The sequence below is a fragment of the Ambystoma mexicanum genome, chromosome 6p (genome assembly GCF_040938575.1).
Source record: "Ambystoma mexicanum isolate Mex_15411 chromosome 6p, UKY_AmexF1_1, whole genome shotgun sequence".
Classification (NCBI taxonomy): domain Eukaryota; kingdom Metazoa; phylum Chordata; class Amphibia; order Caudata; family Ambystomatidae; genus Ambystoma; species Ambystoma mexicanum.
In genome coordinates, this window is record NC_090935.1 from 1,543,525,574 (window position 1) to 1,543,547,542 (window position 21,969).

The 21,969-nt window shown below is 46.4% G+C and overlaps 1 protein-coding gene across 1 annotated transcript in view; it reads right to left on the reverse strand.

The window, feature by feature from the left end:
• Nucleotides 1-21,969, reverse strand: part of DNAH6 (dynein axonemal heavy chain 6) — a 3,423,448-nt gene that overhangs the window by 537,945 nt on the left and 2,863,534 nt on the right. Inside the window, exon 56 of the mRNA XM_069626424.1 lies at nt 18,253-18,378. Coding sequence (XP_069482525.1) covers nt 18,253-18,378 — 126 coding nt within the window. The remainder of the gene's footprint in view (nt 1-18,252; nt 18,379-21,969) is intronic.

Genomic DNA, 21,969 nt, shown 5'->3' on the forward strand with positions numbered 1-21,969 from the left:
TTGAGAAGGAACCTTAGGGTTTGAAACACGTGTCGGCTGACCACTCTTTAGACTATTTTTTGTCTACCCTATGCATATTTAAAAACACTCTTTCAGAAACTGCATCTAGCATGTAAATTCTTGTAATCACAAGACTCTATGAAAATTAATTACAGCAAGGTAACCAGGAATTCCTACTCTAGTAAATGCATTAATTTCGCTCTCGTCAGTGTGGCATAAGAGCTAAATGAATCTCAATCTCAGATCAAAAGATCACTGTGACCGCGCATCTTGTTACTGCAGCCCTGCGGGATCACCAGTGGCTATTCAGCCTCCTTATTCAAGGACCAGCAACCACCTATATAATGTGAATTGATAAAGACTCACGGTTGAAACACCTGTTGGCTATCCTCTTATGACCAGCATTATACGTGCACCAGCTAACCACTGGCAATTACGTACCAATTAAATCAAGACGTATTACACATTCCAAGTGTCTTGACCTTTCATTATCGAAATCAGCCAGATATGATTATTCTCTCACGGATCCAGCGCCAATATACACCGGGTTTCTACTATCCCTCTTACCTCGACATATGGGACTCTGTGAGTTTGTCCCTCAGAAATTCTGTACACAGCAGCAGGATAAAACCATTTTTCTTTGAGAACCAGTCGAACGCAGGGGTCCGCCTTTCCTACAAACTCACAACCACCAATTGTAAAATACTAATCAGTTCTCACTTCATGATAATACATGAACGTTTGACCTGCAGAGAGTTGGAGCCACAGGACCGTAGGACTCTGGCAGGGAGGTATTTAGGGAGGGAAAGCTGGATGTAAAGAGGTCCCAGGCCCCAGACAGCCTTGTGGATGATGCAAAGGGTCTTGAATTTTTAAGGTAAGTCTCGCAGTCCTATTCTGGATTAGTTGAAGGGGGCGTAGGGAAGAAAGAGGTAGATTGAGAAAGAGGCTGTTGCAATAGTCTAGCCGAGAGAGAACAAGGCCTCTGGAGATGTTGAGCTTCTGGGAGAAATTGAGGAAAAGTAGAATGCCCTTGAGAGGTGGAGCTGAAAGTTGGACTTCTTGGCAAGGTCTGTGATGTGTGGAGAGAAACAGGGGTCAAAGGTGCTCCCAAGGTGTTTTGCCTCACAGGGAGTGGGCCCAAGGTGTCTGGCCAGAGAGTGGGAGGAAACAAGGAGCAGGTGCACCAATGAGAAGGATCTCTGTCTTACTGGCATTAAGGCAGAGATCACTGGCAGAGTACCATGCCTGAATAGCAGTCAGGCAGTCGGGTATGGAGAAGCAGGAGGAGGAGGAGGTAGAGGAGGCAGCTTGAAAGAGAGCGGTGTGTCATCTATATAACACTAGAAATGAGGGGAGAAAGTTGAGATTAAGTGCGATGGGTAGATGTTGAAGAGCCATGGTGTGTTACGCTCACCTGGTCTCCGTGGAGGCGTTGGAGCACGGTCGCAACCCTCCCAGGGATGAAACTCCTCTTGTCTGTTCCTCCCTCTGTGACTGTGTGGGGAACTGCAGTGATGAGCAGTGTGGTTCCTGCGTGAATATACGGGGGGTCATATGAGTATGCAGCCTGTAGTCCCTGACCCCTTCTCCAGACCTCTACCTCCCTGGATGGGGCTTCCCTGGGGTTGCACTACTCTTGAGGCTCACCTGCTGAATGAGGACGATGAGCTCTCCGTCCTGCTGCTTCGGGCAGGGGCGCTTGAGTAAGGGAACCGAGTTCCTGCACTGGTCCCCTTGTTGTGGAAGTCCAGGCCAGCTGCGACTAGTCCACTTCTCTTGTAGGTAAGTATTTCCCTTGTTTCCACTTGCCCGCTTGTCTTCCGACTGTTGTAATTATATTTTTAAAGTTTGTTCTCTGTCCTTTGTGTGTAATGTCTCTTTTCTGTGCTCTCTCTCCCCTTGCAGGTGGTGTAGCGGGGCCGGCGGTACGGAGGAGCCGGGCTGAGACGGTCCGACAGCTGGTAAGTAGCCTTTAATGGTGCCTTGGGGTGCGCAATGGGTTTTAAATGTGGCGCTACCCAGGGTTGGGTGTTTTCGGGAGTTCTAACCTTGTCTTGTCATCTTTTCTCATTTCAGGACTTCGCTTTGTGGGACAGAGAGTGCTGGTGCTGCAGCGTTGATTCGGGATCTGCTAAGAGGATGGAGCATTGCCGTGAGATACGAGCCAGGGCCCAAGTAAGGATGCTGTTGTTGCAGCATCACGAGGCAAGCAGCTGGTCCAGGCGGCAGTGAGCGTCACGTTGCACGGAGGTGCAAAGTAACACAAAGCGGTTGCTTGAGGGGTTGGTGGGTTTATATAGTCTTGTTCCCGGCCACGCCCAGTAGCTTTGTCCTGCTTGCTGCCACGCCCTGCCACAACCAATTAGTTAGCACCTGAAGACCAGGCCTAGGGAGCCACGCCCGATGAGTCAGCCCATGGGGATGTTCTCTGGAATAAAGGCTTTCAGCACTTGGAATGTTCTTGTAAAATAAAAGCACTCAGCACTGGAGTAAAATAAAAGCACTCCTGCACTGAAATAAAGTGTTCCTGCTCACATCTCTATATGAGCCTGGCGACAAAGGCACCAGGACTGAGTCCAGCCAGGGCCCCTGTGTTTATAAATCCCAAAGGGACATAATTGAGTCAAGTGACCCATTGCCCTGTCACTAGATGGTGTGGTTTTTGTGTTCTGGGGCCCGTGGCCATGACATAGTGATAGGATAGAGCCCTGAGGGACGCAACAGGTAGAGAGTGTGGTGGAGGAGAGAAAGGGACCGATATGCACTTGGGAAGGTCTGTGTGAGAGGCATTGCCCTGTCCGTGATGCCTAGGGTATCATGGAGATGGTTTATGAGGATGGCGTGTTTGACTGTCAAAAGCAGAAGAAAGATCAAGGCGGATCAATCAGAACAGAGGGAGTATTAGAGTCCAGGTTAGAGTGTAGGTCTTCACAGGTGTTAGGAAGATCAATTTCAATGCCTTTTGTTGCCCTGAAACTGGACTGGTGGTCATGGAGGCAGTCAGCCACTTTGGTGTGCAGAGTCAGTTGTGGGATGACCAGCTTCGCCATGAGTTTGCCCAAAAAGGAGTGATAGAAATGGGGCGATAGTTAGCCGGGCATGAAGGTCTAGCAGATGGCTTTTTTAGGAGAGAGTGCACAAGAAAGTACTTGAGGGGTTGAGGAAAGGAGCCAGTGGCGAATGCGTGGTTGCAGAGGTCAGCCAAGGCTGGGGCAAGAGAGGTGATGTTGTCCTTGATGGTTCTGGAGGAGCAGGGAGTACCTGTCTAAGCTTCTTAGAGCCGACAATTCTAGAGATCTTAGCTGGTACAATGGGAGAGAAAGAGGAGAGTAAGGAGGGGAGAGAGGGACCAAGGGGGGGAAAGAGAAGGAGGGGCTGGGGACGGAGCAGATGACAGAGATGACAGGATGTCCAGAGTTTTGGATGAAAAGTGGGTGGCCAGTGCAGAGCAGAGGGCCAGGGAGTGAGGAGGAAAGGAGGAGACTGCAGTAGGATTGGCAGATTCCTTGCAGATTTTAAAGAGTTCAGCAGTGTTATTGGTGGCTCCGTAGACGCAGACTTGGACATGAGCCCTCTTCTTAGAGCAGATGGAGTGACAATATTGCCTTTGTAGTAGGCGGCAGGCCAGTTTGTCAGATGATAAGCTAGATGCCTGGCACTTTCGCTCTGCAGTGTTGCACTTGTGTTTTAAAGCAGACAAGTCAGAGTCATACCAAGAGTTGCATTTATAGTCATGCTTCATGTCAATGGTGTAAGAGACAGAAAGGTAGAGGGTAGCTAGAACAGAGTCAGAAGGAGAGTCGAAGGAAGGGGGAGGAGGAGGGATGAAGGAAGAGGCAAATGCAGTGACTGACACACGCGTAATCAGTCAAATGGCAGAGAAGGAGACTGGCAGTGCGGGCAGAGGCATCATCAGGGGCCAGGGGAGGTCAAGGTGGGTAAAAAGGAGAGAGTGGTCAGACCAGGAGAGAGGGGTAATGAGACGGTTGGAGAGTGGGATATCTGTTGAGATGAGAGCATCCAAGGTGTCTCCGGCATAGTGGGTTGGGCCAGAGGGAAGGATAGTGAGGGGAAAGAGTGTTGCAGAGTTCACGAAAGAGAACAGTGGCCACATCGGGAGAGTCAAGATGGATGTTAAAGTCCCCAAGGAAGATACCTTTGGGGGTGGAGGCAAGAAGAGAGGAGGACAGGTCAGCCCTTTCTGAGAGGAAGGGGGAGGATTGTCTGGGGGGCTTGTAAATGGTAGTGAGAGTAAGAGAGAAGGTAGGTAAGACATAACACCTGTAGACTAAGCTTTCAAAGGATGAGTAGGTTCGAGTGGGGAAGATGGAGGCAGGAAGCCACTCAGTGAAGACAAGAGCCACTCCACCACCAGGCTGGAGGGCCTGGGGCTGGACAGGATCTTGTAGCCCTCAGGGAGAAGAGTGTCAAAAGCAGTGATGGAGCTGGCCTTAAACCACATCTCGGTGAGAGCAAGGATGTCAAGGTCTTCAAGGAGGTGAAAGATGTCAGAGAAGTGTTTGATAGCAGAGCGAGAATTGAGGGTAGCTAAGTGAAGCTGGTTGCCTCTTTAAAAGATTTGCAAGGGGGCACAGGTGTGAGGTGCCACTGCTGGGAGGAGAGGAGAGTGGGTGACAGATGAAGGGTTGCAAGAGAGTGGGGAAGTTGAAGAGAGAATGAAGACGCCTGTCAAGAAGGAGGAGGTAGGGCTGAGATCCCTGGGCCATGATAGTGCCATTGTGACAGACATTAATGGTGCATTTCGAAGATGCAAAGTGAGCCAAGAGCACTTCCCATCTGGTGCCACCAGTAATGGGTGAGGAGGAGAAAGGGGAGAGGACAGAGACCATATGGGGAGTCCATAAATCAGAGGAAGGAACAGCCAAGAGAATGTCAGTGATAGTCTGTCTGGAGGAAGCAGCGATGTAGGTGTCCACAATGGGCAGAGCAGGATTGGAACTAAGGAGTGACTTTTTGAGTTTTCTTCTAGACTTTGTGAGAGTGGGAGGATAGGTGACAGAAAAGCAGTTAGGGAGACAGAGAGCACCATGGGGGCAGTGACAGGCCATGGGTGGGAAATCAGAGGATAGCAGGGGAGAGGGTCAGAAGCACTATGCCACAGTAGGATCTCACAGGTGGCCAGGCAGACAATAACACTGAGCACCATGGAAATACCCAGGCCTACAGATCAATAAGAGATTGGAAAGCACACCTAATTCGAATTATGCCAAAAAAGCACTCAAAAGCAGTACAAGAGCAAAATGGTGGATGCACAATTGGAAGCACAGCTATGATGTTTAAGCCAATTCCTATACCTGGTTTTTAGCCTACTCACTACACAATGTGCTTCCAATGGAGTTTCTGCTGTTTTATTGAGCTTCTCTAATATTAGCCCTTAGATTGTTCTTTTCAATAGCAATATTCACATCAAATATTTGACAGTATTGTTTCCTTAACATCCTGGCAGTAATTTCAATAGCCTTTTCAATCTTCTCATAATATTCATTCAAATCAGTAAAAGAAGGAGACCCATCACAAATAAGTTTTTGCATAGTCAATTTATTGAACATCCCAATATTGTTCTCAGTCCAGCCAAGCCTATTTCCTGCAATATTGTTACTGTCTTATTACTTTGACCAGAGAGTGTACATTTTGCCACCAAATGACCACTTAGGTCCTTTGGGGAAAGGTTAAAATGCAGGACCAATTTAAATAAAGCATTCAACATTTAAATATAATCAATCCAGGAAATGTGAGTGTCATTAGTCCAAGTATGCAGTGGGGGCTTAGAAGATTCAGTCTCCATGTATAAATATAGCAGTCCCAATTTCTCAATAAAAGATATCCAGTCTAGCTTACATGCGTGGGCATAATAGTCTAGTTGAGTTACCTCAATTGCAAGAATATCATTAGTTCTTAGCCTGGAGTGGATGGAACTCCTTCTCTATACAAAGCTATCTCGATGGTAGGAATTGGAAGTTTAAATCAACAGTGATAATGAAATGGCAGCCTGGATAGGTATAACTCCATTCAATCATTACCATATCAACATAGATCAATATATTTGTGGTCTCATGGCCTCCTGCGGGGTCGCAGACATTAACTATCAAAATACACTTAAGAGGAAAGACTACATTCATACTCAAAACCACTTCTAAGACATTATTTTTATTAGAGAGCAAACATTCAGTAACACAAAATTAATTCCTATCACCATTAGTTAGTCCTCCATAAAGTCTGCCAAGCTTGCCACGTCGGGCCAGTCTCTGCACGATATGGTAACCATCCAGCTGGTGACCCCTGGCTAGCCATGTCTTTTGTAAGATATGACCATCAGATTCCAAAAGAAAGGACTGGCCCTGTATTTTCACTGTAAATGATGTAAAGCCCCTTGTTTTCCATGCAGTAGTCACAAGCGGTTTCGAGGCGGCACCCGATGGTTATTCTACACCATCAAAATCACCCCCCTTCTCTGCTGAGTTCTTTTGGGACTACAGCTAATTCCGATCGAACCAAGGATATTCCCGGTGTAAAAACTCTTCACTGGCTCCCGGTTGCGGCATGGATTACATTTAAATCCCACAAGGCTGTCTGCAGCCTGGGACCACGCTGTCTGCAACTTTCTCTTAATAAATATTCTCCCGCTAGACCTCCTCTGGCACCAGCTCTGTGTGTGTAAAGCGTTTTGCTAAATAGAGGGCCGGAGGCCGATCACTTTCTTCAGCTGTCTCCCTCTTATGGAACAGCCTGTCCCTTTCTCTTTGTCTTGAGCAGGACTTCCTCAAACTGCAGAATCTCCTCAAGACTTTCCTCTTCACCTCCTCCTTCCCTCCTTTCCTCCTCTGCTAATCTCACAGTCGCTGTGATTGGTGACCATGGCCCTTATGTATCCTTCTGGGACCTGGCCTCCCATATCCAATCAGCCTATCCTCTGCCTACCCCACAGTACTTGTCTGGGCACCCACCAGCCTCAATCCGGTAGGCTTGCACTTTCTACCCGATGCGGATCCAGGCCGCATAGCACTTACCATACTATGCACTTCATCTGCTGCTCACCCACAGGCATGGACATTCCAGCACTTAGACCCCACCGTCACTTCCCCTCTTCTCGCTGCACTTGCACGTCCTGAATACTCACAAAGCATAGTAGGTTTGTCTTTATCTTCTACTGTATTCTGTCATGATCCATCGATCACGCCCCTTCTGGTCTTCCTGGTCCCTGGCACGTCGGGGGTTACTCGCTGTAGTACACCCAGCATGGCCGTATACACAGAACGCAGTCTATCGACCTTTACATCCTATGCAGCACGTTTTATAAATTAGCCACTCCCCTGCAGTTCCGCGCGTCTCAACGCTACCGATAGCTGTGGCCTGAAGTGCTCCGTAGTTCGTACTCCTGAACTGTGTTGCTTCCTGGTCCCCATACCTTCCTCCTTCTCCTTTCCTACTACCTTCCTTGATCCTGTCTCTTCCGCGTTCCGCGCAGACCGCCTCCGTGTGCTGTCTCCATTCCAAGCTTCCTGGAGTTTCCTAGATCCCGGACGAAGAAGCTGATCGAATCCTGGAATCCGAAGACGGCCGAATGGGCTTGTACAAGACCCAAACTGCTCAAAAGAAAACCCCGACAAAGGACTCCACAAAACAGAGAAAACAGGTGAGAAAAGGGGAAACCTGTGACATATTCATTGTTTTCATTCCCATGTTCCCTCCCTGTTGCCCTGGGCGCTGTGAAACAAAATTGACTTAGTGAGGTGGAGCTGTGCCTCTCTGAGCACGGTGAGCAAGGGGTCCACGGCTGGATGACCCTAGGAAACGGAGGGTTTCTAAACCTAAGTCCCTTAAACAATCAAAACATAGTCATAGGTGCCCCTCTGTGAGAAAGAACACGGCTAAATGACCTGTTCTTTGGGAAGGTACCCACTCGAGAGTCTGCAGCCACACTTTAGCTCATGTCATTTAGCCGTGTTCTCAGAGGGGTGCTTATGACTATATTTGGAGAATTGACTTACTGTATAAGGGCCTAACAATGCACAATAAATAAATATATCCAACATAGATTTGGAAGGTTGATTTTTCAAATATTGCGTTTCCACACATAAAGGTGCAGTAAGAATAATTACAGGACTTTTCATTACTTCAAAGCCCATACGATGAAAGGCTTCTGTATGAAAGATTATTAGATCTACTATTACTGGTGAGATAAGATGTATAAATGACCAATTGGCTTTGATGTCAGAAGCTGTCAGAAGACGTCTGAAGTTGAGATTTCCACCAAAGAAATTTCATTAGTTGTTATGTTGCGTAGCTGTTGTACACAGTGTAGCACCTGTAAAACATTGCTGTGATTTAAAAATGGACTAGATAAGTCACCAAAAAGTTCTATAATTTTAAGACTTTTGCATAAATGATTATGCAACCCATTATTGTCTGAGAATGACAGAGGGCTTTTGTCTTGAGCTTGATTGATTAATTTAAGGATATTAAAGCAACCCTGATTCAAGTCTCCTTCTCTGCCGTTCCCAGTCACTGACAAAGCACAAAGCTTGTGTAGCACATCAGTGGATTTGGAACCTGGCCTGGGGCAACCAGCCAAGCATCCAGAGAGCCAAGTTGTAATTTACAGGCCTCTTGCTTATGATTCACATCTGAGGAGGTACTGGTAAGAGAATGAAATCATTAGGTGTTTCAATACAGTCAAGATCAGAAGCAGATGTTCTTGCCAAAGACTGATTTAATCTCGAATCCTTTTTTTGCCCATTATTACAGGGCCCAGCCAAATTTGTTTGTTCTCCCTTGATACCCAATTTTCATTTTCTATGCCAGCTGCTCTTTCTGTTGGTAGAACAGTTGCCCACCTGAGCATGGCTATCTGGTGTCTGGCCGATCTCCACTATGGAGTCATTAGCTTGATTAGTCACAACCGTACTCATGTGAGCACTCATATTATTTTGCCGGCAAGGATGTGGCTAGTGGGTTTTCTTCGAGCACAGGATGCACATCATTGGCCCTTTGTTCGTCATATTCTTCCAGCGTGCCACCAGAAATAACCACATGAACTCATTGAACAAGACCAGACTTAACGACTTGCTGTTCCTTAGATAGGTTATTACAAAGAGAAAAAAGCGCCTTTTGGATGATGAGGGACTCAGATTCCAACTGTTCCTCTGCCAACGAATCCAAAGAATGTATAGAATCATCAGCGGTTAGCAATGTGGTTGGTGTATGAACGCTCAGCAATCCGCACTAAATTAGGTTCCCAATGAATCCCTCTGTAATAGACATAGATTAAGCAAATAAGTATTGTCAATCGGATTCAGAAGGACATTTTCCACAGCATTATGCTGCATGTTTTCTTCATTTTCCGCCTTGTCTTGAGCAAAATCAGTCATATCAGGGGTATGAGGTTTAAGGAAAGCTGTCATTTTCATTTTACCTTGCACTATGTTTTAAGGCTGAGGAACCCCCTTATCTTTTGCCTCATTATTGGTCTCAATATCTTCACAGCGTTTGAGACATACTTTTACCATTTTCCTGCGCTCTCCATAGGTTGCCAATACTCTGCTACGAGCGGCCCAGGCTGCACTTCTTAATTTGTATCTGCGGCCTGTAGCTGGCATAGCATGTGACAGATAATATTTAGAAGGCACTTACCCGGCCAATCCTCAAGCCTTCAAAAACTGCCAAACTGTCTTCACACTTGCCACTGCACTTTACTGTGTGCACGCTCACGTGCTGTACTGGTGTTTTAAACTGCTCACTCAGGCAATGTGAATCAATGTCGGCACCTTCAGGGAAAAGTATTCAATGCAGAACCCTCCAGTCATCCACCAGGTAATATTCCAAAAGCGTTGAGTGAAATATTAGTTCACCATAGCCCTCTGCCAAACTGTCTTCACACATCCCACCGTACTTTACCACTTCCACTTCTCAATGTGGCCCCCAGTCAGCCAGCAAGAGTAAACAGAGTAGGCCTAATGAGTAATAGAATCCTGGCACTATAACTGAGATGTGCTCTTAGGGATTGCTTTCTGGCCAACACAGTACATTATATCAGTAGAATCATGGGTGGTCCTGCCTCACACTACAGTTGTCATCACACTTAAGAACAGTGGCCAACGATCCCTTAATATGACCCTTTAGCTATTGGACTACCAACGTCAGATCATTATATTACAATTATTATTCCTTTCTTGCATATTTAAATCTCATTGGTCAGTTTGGAAAATGTCAGTGATCGGCATTGCTGTGTAAATATTGTGAACATCTCTGGCTTGTGAATTGGTCTATAATTGTCCATGCCTGTGTTATGTGTGAATTGCAGCAGTAAACTATTGTATCTATTGTACATTCTCTAACATTAGAGGATTTTAACTGAAGCATGTATTAAGCATTTATTATACAACATCTACAGACCCCCTGGCTACGATAGACAATTCTCAAACAACCTCTGCGACTCTATTGCCACTCTTCAACTAAACCATCCCAACCTCACCCTTCTTGGAGATTTCAACATATGGCTTGACATCCTCACCAACCCTATGACACACTCTCTGGTTGACGGTGTAGACGCGATTAACCTCCAACTCCACATAAACAGCCCGACTTACTATAAAGGACACACTCTTGACGCCATCTTTAGCTCCCACAACCGGATGCATCTAAAACCCCCACCCCTATCATCTGGTCTGATCACTTCATTGTTTCTTTCGCCATTCGTTCACCCGACCCGCTTCCCGTACTCAAACCTGAACCTCTGAATCTACACAAATGCTGGAAAAAATTAATAATCATTCCTGACCTAGCCGACGCACTCCTCCAGTCTCCTCCACCTACCTGCCAACTCAAGAAACAAATAACCCCTGACACCTTTGACTCATGGCTCAACACCTCACTAATGCGGCTCACACCCTCTTGCAAACCATCAGCCCTCCGTAGCCTGTTCCCTGATGGTTCACACCCGATTTGAAGACGACTAAACAACTATATAAATACTTGGAACACAAATGGCAGAAAGTCAAAACCCAAGAGAGCAGAGCCACCTTGGCCCGACACCTTCATCAGTACAAGGCCGAAATCTGGAAAGCAAAAAAAGCCCACTACAACTCCCGAATCCTTAACTGCAAAAACCCCAGCAAAGAACTTCACAAAATCATCACCGAATTCACCAAACCGACATGCACTACCACCGTTCCGAACCCTCACAATCACTGTGCGACTCACTCTCTCTCCACTTTTACGCCATGGCTCTCAAAAGAACAAATGTGCTAACCACCAAAGTGGCTCTCTTACATCCACCAGGCAACCCTCCCCCCATACCGGCCACCCCACCGCCTGCGAACACCGCGCAACACTCGTCCGTTCTATCCACTAGTCTGTTCTACGCATTCATCCACTCTACACACTCCTCTGTTCTTACACATTCCTCCACTCTACACATTCCTCCGCTCTGCACACTTCTGCTCTGCGCACTCTTCCGCTCTGCACACCCATCACGTTCTGCGCACCCATCCGCTCAGCGCACCCATCCGCTCCACGCACCCATCCGCTCCACGCACCCATCCGCTCCACGCACTCATCCGCTGTATGCACTCGTTTTTCCACGCACTCATCTGCTGTTTGCATTCGTCTGTTCTACAAAGTCATTCGCTCATAGGCATTCATCCGCTCTATACACTCACCCGCTCTATACACTCACCCGCTCTATACAAGATACGCTCTGCACATTCGTCTGCTCCATGCATTCCTGCGTTCTACACTCTCCTCCGCACTTACACACTCATCCGCTCTACACACTCGACTGCTCTGCACATTCATCTGCTTCCATGTACTCCTGCGTTCTACATACTCCTCCGCACTTACGCACTCATCCGCTCTACACACTCTTCCGCTCAAGACACTCATCCCCTCTACACCCCATCCGCTCAACACACTCATCTGCTCAACATACTCATCTGTTCTATAAACTCATCCGATCTACAGACACATCTGCTCAGCGCGTTCATCTGCTCAGCGCACTCATCTGTTCTACGTGCTTCATCCATTCTAACGATTTCATCCGCTCCATTTACTTCGTTCATTCATCATGCATTATCGATTCCGACCATGTCACTTGTCATATGCACTGGATCCGTTCCGTGCTCTCTATCTGTTTCATGCACTACACCCGTCTCAAGTACTTGAATCGTCTATTCTGTACTTTCCATTTATGCCATGCACTCATACAGTCGGTGTCATCTGTCTGTGTACTCATCAGTCTCTTGTATTCATCTTTCCAACCTCTTCTCTTTATTCATTCGCCCATTTTGTTCATTTTGTCCATTGCATTCGTTATATCCATTTCATTAATTTCAACCTCATTACTGCTTTCGTACGATTTTTTATTTTTTTTCATTTCACTGCTTTGAGCTACTTTACTCGTTCTATTCTGTTTGTCCTTTTAGTTTATATTAGCGGTTATTAGTTGTCGATTTCTCGCATGGATCTTGATGTTGTATTGTTATTTGTCTTATTGTTATTCAAGCTCTAGTAGTTTGTTGGGTTGGTGTCATTGAGATGCTGTTATTCGGTTTGGGTTAGTTTGCGTACTGGTTGGTTTTAGGGGAAGAGCCAAGTTTTCAGTAGTTTGCAGGAAGAAATTAGGTCTTCAGTTAGGTGGATGTGGGGTGGGAGTGCATGCCGCAGCGTGGGTGCCAAGGCTGAGAATGATGATCCGCCTAACCTAACTGAGTTTGTTTTAGGTATGACTAGGAGGCCGGCTGAGCTTGATCTTAGAGTACGTGGAGGGTGGTAGGGTTTTAGCTTATCTTGAAGATATTGAGGTGCGGTTTTATGCAATGCTCTATGAGAGATGCATAAGGTTTTGAAAGTCACCCTTCAGGCCACTGGAAGCCAGTGCAGAGTTTTAAGGGCTGGGGAGATGTGGTCTCTCGGGCCAAGCGCTAGTAGCAGTTTGGCTGCAGCGTTTTTGTGCTCTTTGAAGTTTATTCAGTTGGTAGGCGTGGACTCCGAGGTAGAGGGGGTTAGCGTAGTCCAGACTAGATATAACAATTGATTGGACCGCGGAGAGTCTGTTGGGAAAGGAGAGATATGGAAAGATGCGCCTAAGAGTTTTAAGGTGATAGTGGCAGGACTTTGAGACGTTGTTGACTTGGCGCGAGAGTGTTAGGTCAGAGTCAAGGGTGCATCTAAGGTTTTTTACTGAGTTAGAGGGAGTCGGTGAGTTGCCCATGGCAGATGGCCAGGGTAGTGGGTGCGGAAGAAGTTTGGAGTTGCCACAAACCATGATTTCACTTTTGGAGGGGTTTAACAAGAGGTGGCTTTGGGTCATCCAGAGCTCTATGTCCAGGAGGCGAGGTCAGGTTGGCAGTTGGGTTTTGAGTCCAGGAGTTTTAGAATTAGTTGAGTGTCATCAGCATAGATGTAACACAGGATGTTGTGTGAACGAATTATTGGTGGAAGGGTGATCAAGTAGAGATTGAACAGGAGGGCAGATAGGCAAGCTCCTTGTGGAACTCCCGTGTCGACAGGTCGGGCTTGGGAGGAGTAGGTGGAGAATGGCGTTATTTGGTACCTATCTTTGAGGAATGAAGCTTGTTGGGTTGGTGAGAGCGGTTTAAGAGCGGTTCCACGAATTCCTAGGGAGTGGAGGTGGTCATGGAGGATTGAGTGATTGATTGTGTCGAAGGCGGCGGATAGGTCAAGAAGGATTAATGCGGCACATCCTGCAGAGTCTGCCGTGATTTTAAGGTCATCCCAGATTGAGGTTAGGGTGGTTTCAGTTCCATGTCGAGCTCTGAAACCTGATTGTGCGGGGTCTAGGAGATTGCTGACTTCGACAAAGGAATTTAGTTGGGAGTATGCAGTTCGGTCAATGAGTTTGGCAAGGAACCTGGTGTTTGAGATGGGGCAGTAGATTTTGGGCTTGTGAGGGTCGAGGGAAGGTTTTTTTATTACAGGCTTGACATGAACTGTTTTAAATGCATCGGGAAAGATACCCGACGAAAGTGAGTCATTTATGATGGATCTTGCGTGTTCTCCTGCGCAGGTAGAAGCGAACATTTCTTTGAGGGCAGTGGGCGGGCAAGGGTCTAGCGGAGTGCCGGATGGTTTAGATGAGTGTGTAAGGGCGGAGGGTGCGTGAGAGCGGAGGGGCGCGCAAGAGCACGTGAGTTCGTAGAGCGCATGAGCGCGCAGAGCAGATGAGTGCGTAGAGCGGATGAGTGCGTAGAGCTTGTAGAGCAGATGAGTGCGTAGAGCGGACAGAATGGGTGAAGTATGTGGATCGGAATGGGTGACGTATATGGATAAAATTAGTGATGTATGTGAATAGAACGGTTGACCTATGGGGATGGAACGGGTAACGTATTTGGTTGGAACGTGTGACGTATGTGGATGGAACACATGAAGTATGCAGAAGGTACTGGTGTAATATGTGAAAAGTTCGGGAAGTATGTGGATGATACGAGTGAAATACTTGGAGTGCATAAAACAACTTAGAAATACACAGAACGGATCGGAGTACATGGAACAGATTCAAGTGCGTGGAACGGATTAGAGTGTGCGGAGCGGACTGAGTGTGCGGAGCGGACTGGAGTGCAAGGAACAGATGGGAGCGCATAGAACATAGGAATGGTTTGGAGTGCATGGAACGTTCGAAAGAGCTTGTAACCCATCATATCACATCACCACGCATACTCTCTTCTTTACACCACCATTCAACTAGAACACCGAGATACTATGACACCATTCCGTATAGCTGTTCTCATACCAACATCTGCCGCATACTCCACATCACTCTAACTAAACACTGCTGGTTACACATCCCCCAGCCAGGCGTTCTCCTCAGGCCTAACTCAGCCACAATCGGTCTGGATAAATCCTGCCAGAACGAACACATACCCTTGATCTCTCAACCACCACACCTACCGCTAGGAAGCAGCTATTACACGAATGCCACACCAGCTGCACACATATATCTGGTGCTCACACGCACCTTTGACTCTCTCTACTCTCTCTACTGACTTGAACTTCGGTTCCCAAGGGCGTTCAACCTACCAGCGCCTTCAGACTATATCAATGGTAGATACGGCGCTATACAAATGCAAAGTAACATAACATAACATAACATAACATGTACAAGTAAAGATTTTTAGGAATATATTGAAAAGGTTTGTAAAAAAGCCTCTTTCAGAAAAAAGACTGGGATATATATTATGCAGATAACTACATGGACTAAATTAGGAGAAATGGTCTGGAGCAGTTGTGGAAAAGAGTTTAATTTCTTTGACAAGCTAACTTTGCTATTTGCCTCTAAACAAACATTGTATTCTAGGTCAAATCAATGTGTGAATTCTGCCTTTTAAGATCGGGTCTAGGTACGTTTCGCTTTCCAATCCTCTGTGGTCCGAACGTGCAGGTTGACATAATTGCAATGCTAAGCAAATAAACCTACACATCAATGCCTGTTAGACATATTAGTGACTGTAAAGTAGGCTTTTGCAACATCTAAGCAGACTCGGACTGGCCTATAGGGCAGCAGGCCCGTGGCCGAACCAAAAATGCAAAATGCTAGTGTGGGTCAATTTTTCGGGTCAAAGTGGGCCACTTTTTGACCATTGTGGGCCCATTTGATGAGCTATTTCACTATGTGGTTAGTAGTTTTGACCAGTATTGCTGAATAAATATTCTTTAAAATGCACAATTTACATCACATTTTATTTAAAACCTCCCCCTTGGGTACTATTCAAACAGTGTCACAAAAGGAATTAATAGCCATTTGCAACCGTGGGCCACTGTTTCATTGGTGCCCGAGACCATTTTATGGCCCAGTCCGACCTTGCGGCTAAGATAATACCGCAATTTTCCATTTTAATAGTCTTTGTTACTTTGAAAAATGTACACCGCATATTAATGCCAAAGACCACTCACTACCTTGCCAGTTTTCTTCATTAAATCCCTCATATACATATGTATATGTCTGTGTCAGATTTGGGACATTTGGATGACAGAGGCGAAATGAATAATGTTGCCATATCTTTGGCAAGCTGTCAGAATAACGTTCCCTCCTAATCCTCAATGTCTAGCCATTGCACGTGCCTGCACTGCTGCTAAATTCTGTCCCGTTTCTCTCTTCCGGGCGCTTCAACAGGGTTTTTCCTAATCGCATTCATTCCAGTTCTCTTGGGCTTGTTGTATATGCACCCTCTCTTTAGTACTGATCTTGTAAATTACGCTACCCGCTGCTGCCTTCCTATTTACTTAGCCCCGAGGCTGATAGGATAACTCCCCCTGCTTGTCTTATCTGTATGCTTGCCAGACAATCATAACGTGCCCACCACAGCGATTTACTAACTGTGCTTACAGAAAGGCCAGGATTCTGCCTAAATACATTCTGATCAAATGGGACCATGCAGTCAACCCACTCCAAGATACCTTAGGTTCAGTGCTTTGGGTAACTCTGCAGCTGTCCACTCTCCCAGGAGATGCTGGTTCACCTTCTTGCCTGCCCATAGCCTGTAAATGTGTGACTGTCCAAAAAGGCAGGAAGAGAGGAGTGTAGGCTGCAGCAGCTTCTGCACTTTGATCTATATAGTAGCCGGCGAAATGTGGCAAAACAATACAGCCATTTATTTACTGCAAAAATGCTACAAAGTTTGCTTGAATTCTCTCTATATTTTACAGCACTGTGCAAACTCTAAATGAGGCCCTAGGTGATCATGGCTGCGTCAGTCCTGTGTGTGGCTGCAGGTCATCAATGCCCTGATTGCAGTGGGAGGTGCAAGGGACAGGAGTGGGGACGACATTGGCTTAATTGAAAAAGAGCGATGGACGAGGCATCTTGAATTAAAGGTGGAAAGAAGCAGAGTGAGAGACCATAACAAAAGAGGAGCAACACACCGAATGAGCTGTCGAGGAGCAAAATGTATGCTGAGCCCAGAAATGCACACAGTAAGCAACCATGTGCAAACAATTTGAGTGAGGTGCTGTAGATGAAAAGAGCCACAGCGGGAAAAGATCGAACGAGGCTTTTTTTTTTTTTTTTTAACAAGGCAACTCTACTATGGCCCGATTTACAAAGCATTTGAAGGTGACGACGAAGAAAACCCGAAAATGGAGGAGGCACCCTGATAACTTGGGCAGGGTCCTCCTATCTTCCCTACCCCTGGGTAAGGGGGTAGAACAATGAGAAACACGCCAAAGCGCTGGAAAAGCCTGCAAAGGGCGAACAAAGGAAGGGGGCGGGCTAAGCCCCATATAAGCGGTGTGCGGCCGGGGGCAAGAAGTATCCAGCCCCTCCGGCAGAAGGACGTCACCCGCCGCAGCAGAAAGGAGTTTTTCGTTTTCCGCCCACCCACCCTGCAAAAGGGACAGCTACGGCAAGGCCTGGCCGCAGACGTCGCCGGACGGCATGGCAGTGTTTTGGCATCCAGTGACAAGAGACAGACTCCGAATGAGCCATGGGAAAGCCGGAAGGGTCTTCGCTCTTCTCGGACCAGTGCCTCTTTGGAGCCTAAACAGCGGGGGCGTCTGGTGGTAACAATGAGAGGCTCAGCTCCCTCGGAACAAACGGTGCCCTCCCAGCCCAGGAACACCTGCAGGGGCAGGCGGGTCTCAGGCACGAAGGGTTGGGGGAGTTGTGCCTACTATGGACTGTGTTGGGAAAAGGGGAAAGCAGGTTTTGGACACGGAGCAGTCGCCGCACCTACGGAGCTATTTTCACAGATGTTGGCTGTGTTTTATTATGTGTGTGAAAATAAAATCTGCAGCCTTTTTATGCCAAAAGAAAACATGTCTCATTCTGCACCTTACTGGTTGGGAAAGTAAGGGGCCAAGAGGAATGAACAAGAGTAATGTATGTTGGCATAATAATGGACAAATGACCAAGTTATTTGAATGCGACTGCGCCAATGGAAAACACTGTTCTAAATCAGACACGTCTTCAGAGTAGAAAGCTCACTAGTTCTGACATCACACAGGTCCTTCGGCGTTTTATTTCAAAACTGTTGGCAGGACAAGGGTATTTCGTATTGTCCTATTACTTGAGAGACGAGAGAGACAGACGGAGAAACAAGAGATAAAACTAAAGAACGAGAGAACGTAGGAAATGGAAGAGAATGAAAGAGAAATAGAGAGAGGGATGGATAAAAAGAGAAGAAGATAAAGAGGAAGAGAGAGGTAAACAGAGAATATGTGAGAAAGAGTGCCATAGAGTAGTCATATATGGATATTTAATTTATGTTAAGTACCAACCTCTTCTAGTAAAACGGGCATTCCAAGGCGAATTGCATTTTCAAGTGTTCTCAAGAAACCAGAATCTGTGAGCTTGATCACCTTTAAACCATTTTTACTTTCTTTGTTACGTATCCATCTGTTTGCCTATGTGAGAGAGAAAACACATTTATTTTGGTAACATATAACCAATCTTCTATACATTTTTCATATAAATGATAATTTGTCTAATTAGCAAATGTTTAGAAGATGAAGCTCAAACCTGGCAAATAAAGTTATGCGGTCAGCTCAAGCAGCAGATCTAGAGGTTCATGGAAGATATAGCATCTTGGATGCCGACATGAGGTCCTACATGGCTTCCATTTGATGTGAATAGAAAGGTCATTTTCTTAGACTCGGTAAATTGCACAGAGGAGACCCATTACATGTGCACTTAAGTTCACAAAGATGCCAGTCATGCAATTTTCATCATTTGCACTACGAAACTAAAAAATAAGGAGCAATAGCAAATTTTACATTACTCCTTTTTGCACTTCGAAATACAAATTGTTCAAGTGCTGCCTGCTATTTACGCACGGCAGGCAGTATTTACAGGGGATTTCTAGGGAACTCCATAGGAATCCAATGCAGTACTGCCAGCATCAAAATCAGATACTAGCGGTAACGCAGGCAGGTTAGTATGGCGTAGCAGTTGGGTGTAGAGAAAGAGGTAATTCTACTCTGTGTCCCTGATCTGCTGTACAAATCAAGGAAAATATGCCCGAACGTAATAAGCATGCACACGTGATTTTTACATGTGCCTTTTACAATGCTCCATAACGAAAAGAATACCTACAAAGAACGTGTGCACTAATCTGTACCAATGTGACTAGAGTAAATATTGCTGCCTCATATGTGCGGATGACAAATGTACAAGTTCTGACTGACGAAAACGAGTTGGCTAATTTTGCTAGGCTGCTTGTGTATTGCACATGTGTTCAGCCATTCTTCTTGCAGGGGTGAGGCTTGTGCCTAACTGTTCTATACACGCAGGGTATGTGACCAGCTGAAAACAGCAGGCATATCTAGGATCAGACTTGCTGGATCCTGGAATCTCGAAGATGGTCCTTAATAAATGGGTCTTTCCTCAGGATTTTGGCAGACCTGCATATGAGCAACCCTGTTTACTTGGTAAGAATAGTATGTGGATGGGTCAGCACTGAGCTGGAACATGTTTGGTAAAGGAATGGGAAGAACCTTAGTTTGCACATTTCTACACGTTCTGCTCAGAAATACAATGCGTGATCATGAAGCACATAACAAGCAAGTTAATTACCAGTGCCATGAATGTTAGAGTTTTGAGTAATAAGAAACTCCATACCCTACATCATTGCATCAGATATGACCAATAGTGGAAACTGACCACTACACACCCATACGACCTCATGTGCATGTAGGAGAAGGGAATTTGGAGAAGTAATACAATGAAATGACTGGGTCTTGCATAGTGTAACATCTGCCCGTGTACAGCCTCCTAGCACTTAGTTCTGAAAAGGCGAGTAGGAGTTTGAGAGAACAAGAAGCAAAACTTGAGGTGTTTCTTCAAGCAGATCGAAAGTACCCTCTTGTCTGGGTTCTAGTGAGATTCTAGTTGAGTTGGCTCAGGACATCTGTGGTTTGGGTTACGATAGGGCTGCCCAGGTTGTGTTTTGCATTGTGTGCAGTAACACGTTTTGCCAAGCAGTGGTGGAATGGCTGGCAAAGTGAAGAGTGCCGAGTGTGAGATATGGCCAAACTGTTTCTGCTTGTATGTTGGTGAATGTATTGTAGGTTGGGGAGAAAGAATGTATTGAATAGGTCAATGGGTGAAAAGGTTAATTGCAAGAGGCCATGATAAAGGTTGCAAGGTTCCTTGTGTGCCTTTTGAGTTCAGAGGATATGATATGATATGTTATTTGTAATGCGCCTATACACAAGTGTTTTAAGGACACAAGAACTACTCCTGTGATATAATCTAAGACTCCTTCTCAATCATGGAACTCCAGAAGGTAATTAGTTACATGTAAGTTTATTCTTTAAGATCATAAGTAGAGAAAGCACTGGGACATCCATCTGGTCCAGTATGTTAGGTCCAACTGCCATCAGTAGAACCTTCCACACCAAACCTCACCAACATTCCACCTAGAGTCCCAGTGACATCACCACATCAACATTCCACCTAGAATGTTAGTGACATCACCACCCTTCACCACCACACTCATAGCCTTAATCAATCCCACACAGATTATGACATATGTCCTTCTCTTCAACCAATACAACACACCTAGCAATAATCAATCCCACACAGATTATGACATGTATGTCCCTCTCTTAACCAACCCAATACTAATAGCCATAATCGGGCCAGAACAGGTCATGACATATGTCTCCCTCCCTTGCACTGACACATCACAACCCCCATGACATCACCCACCATGAGGATGGATGAACCCCGGCAATAAATGTTCCGAACTAAATGGCTCTTAACATCTCCGAACAGCTCCCAGCTGAGCCCTTGTACCACACCACACTTCTCACCCATAAACTGTGAATTTTGACAACACACAGCTGGACTCAAAAATAAACTTATGGCCAAACATCATCTGGCTGCCCCTTAACCTAGAAACAGGCTCTGGCAGCCCCTTGTATGACCAGACAGCACCTAACTGCCCTTACCCAAAACATAGATATCATCTAAAAACCCCTTAGTACCGCCATAACAACACTAACTATTCCTAACCAGGCCCTATACAGCACCTAAATAAACCTTAAATCAACAACAGCACCTCGCTGCCCAACCGACAACCAACAGCACCTGACTGTCCCTAAAAGCACCAAACAGCGCCTAACTGCCTAGCGCCCTGTGCCCCTCTACACCCAGGCAGCACCTCACTGCCCCTAAAACAACCCACAACACCTCACTATCCCCAGAATACCAGCAGCTCCTAACTGCCCCCGAAAATGACCAGACATCACCTTACTGCCCCTAACACAACCAGACAGCACCTCACTGTCCCCAGAAATGACCCAGACAGCACCTCACTGTCCCAAACACACCAACTGCACCCCACAGTCCCTTAAAACACCAGACTGCACCTCAATAACCTAAAGCCAACACAACACCTCGCTACCCCACCTACCAGCATGTGGACAGCATCCAGAAAACACCTCACTATCCCTATTACAAACACTAGACAGCACCTCACTGCCCCTAAACAACCAGACTGCATCTCACAGTCCCAACAACACCAGACAGCTCCCAACTGCCCCTACAACAACCAGACAGCACCTCACTGCCCCTAAAACACCCAAACAGCACCTGACTGTCCCTAACACACCAGAACACCGCCAGACCGCACCTCACGGTCCCAACAAACACCACCTCAGTGCCCTAAAACCCCCAAAACACACCAGAAACCAACTAGACAGCACCACACTGCCCCCAAAAATGACACGGACAGCACCTCACTGCCCGCCAAAAGGCACCCCACTGTCCCCAAAACAACCATACAGCACTGTCCCCAAAAACAACAGCACCTAACTTAACTCTAAAACACCCAGGGCGCACTCGAATGTGCCCCTCAAACAACCAAACACCACCGCACTGTCCCTAAATACAACAGAAAACAACCAAACAACACCTCACCATCCCTACAAACACCAAACAGCCCTTACTGCCCCAAACACAACAGACATCACCTAACTGCACCTCACAGTCCC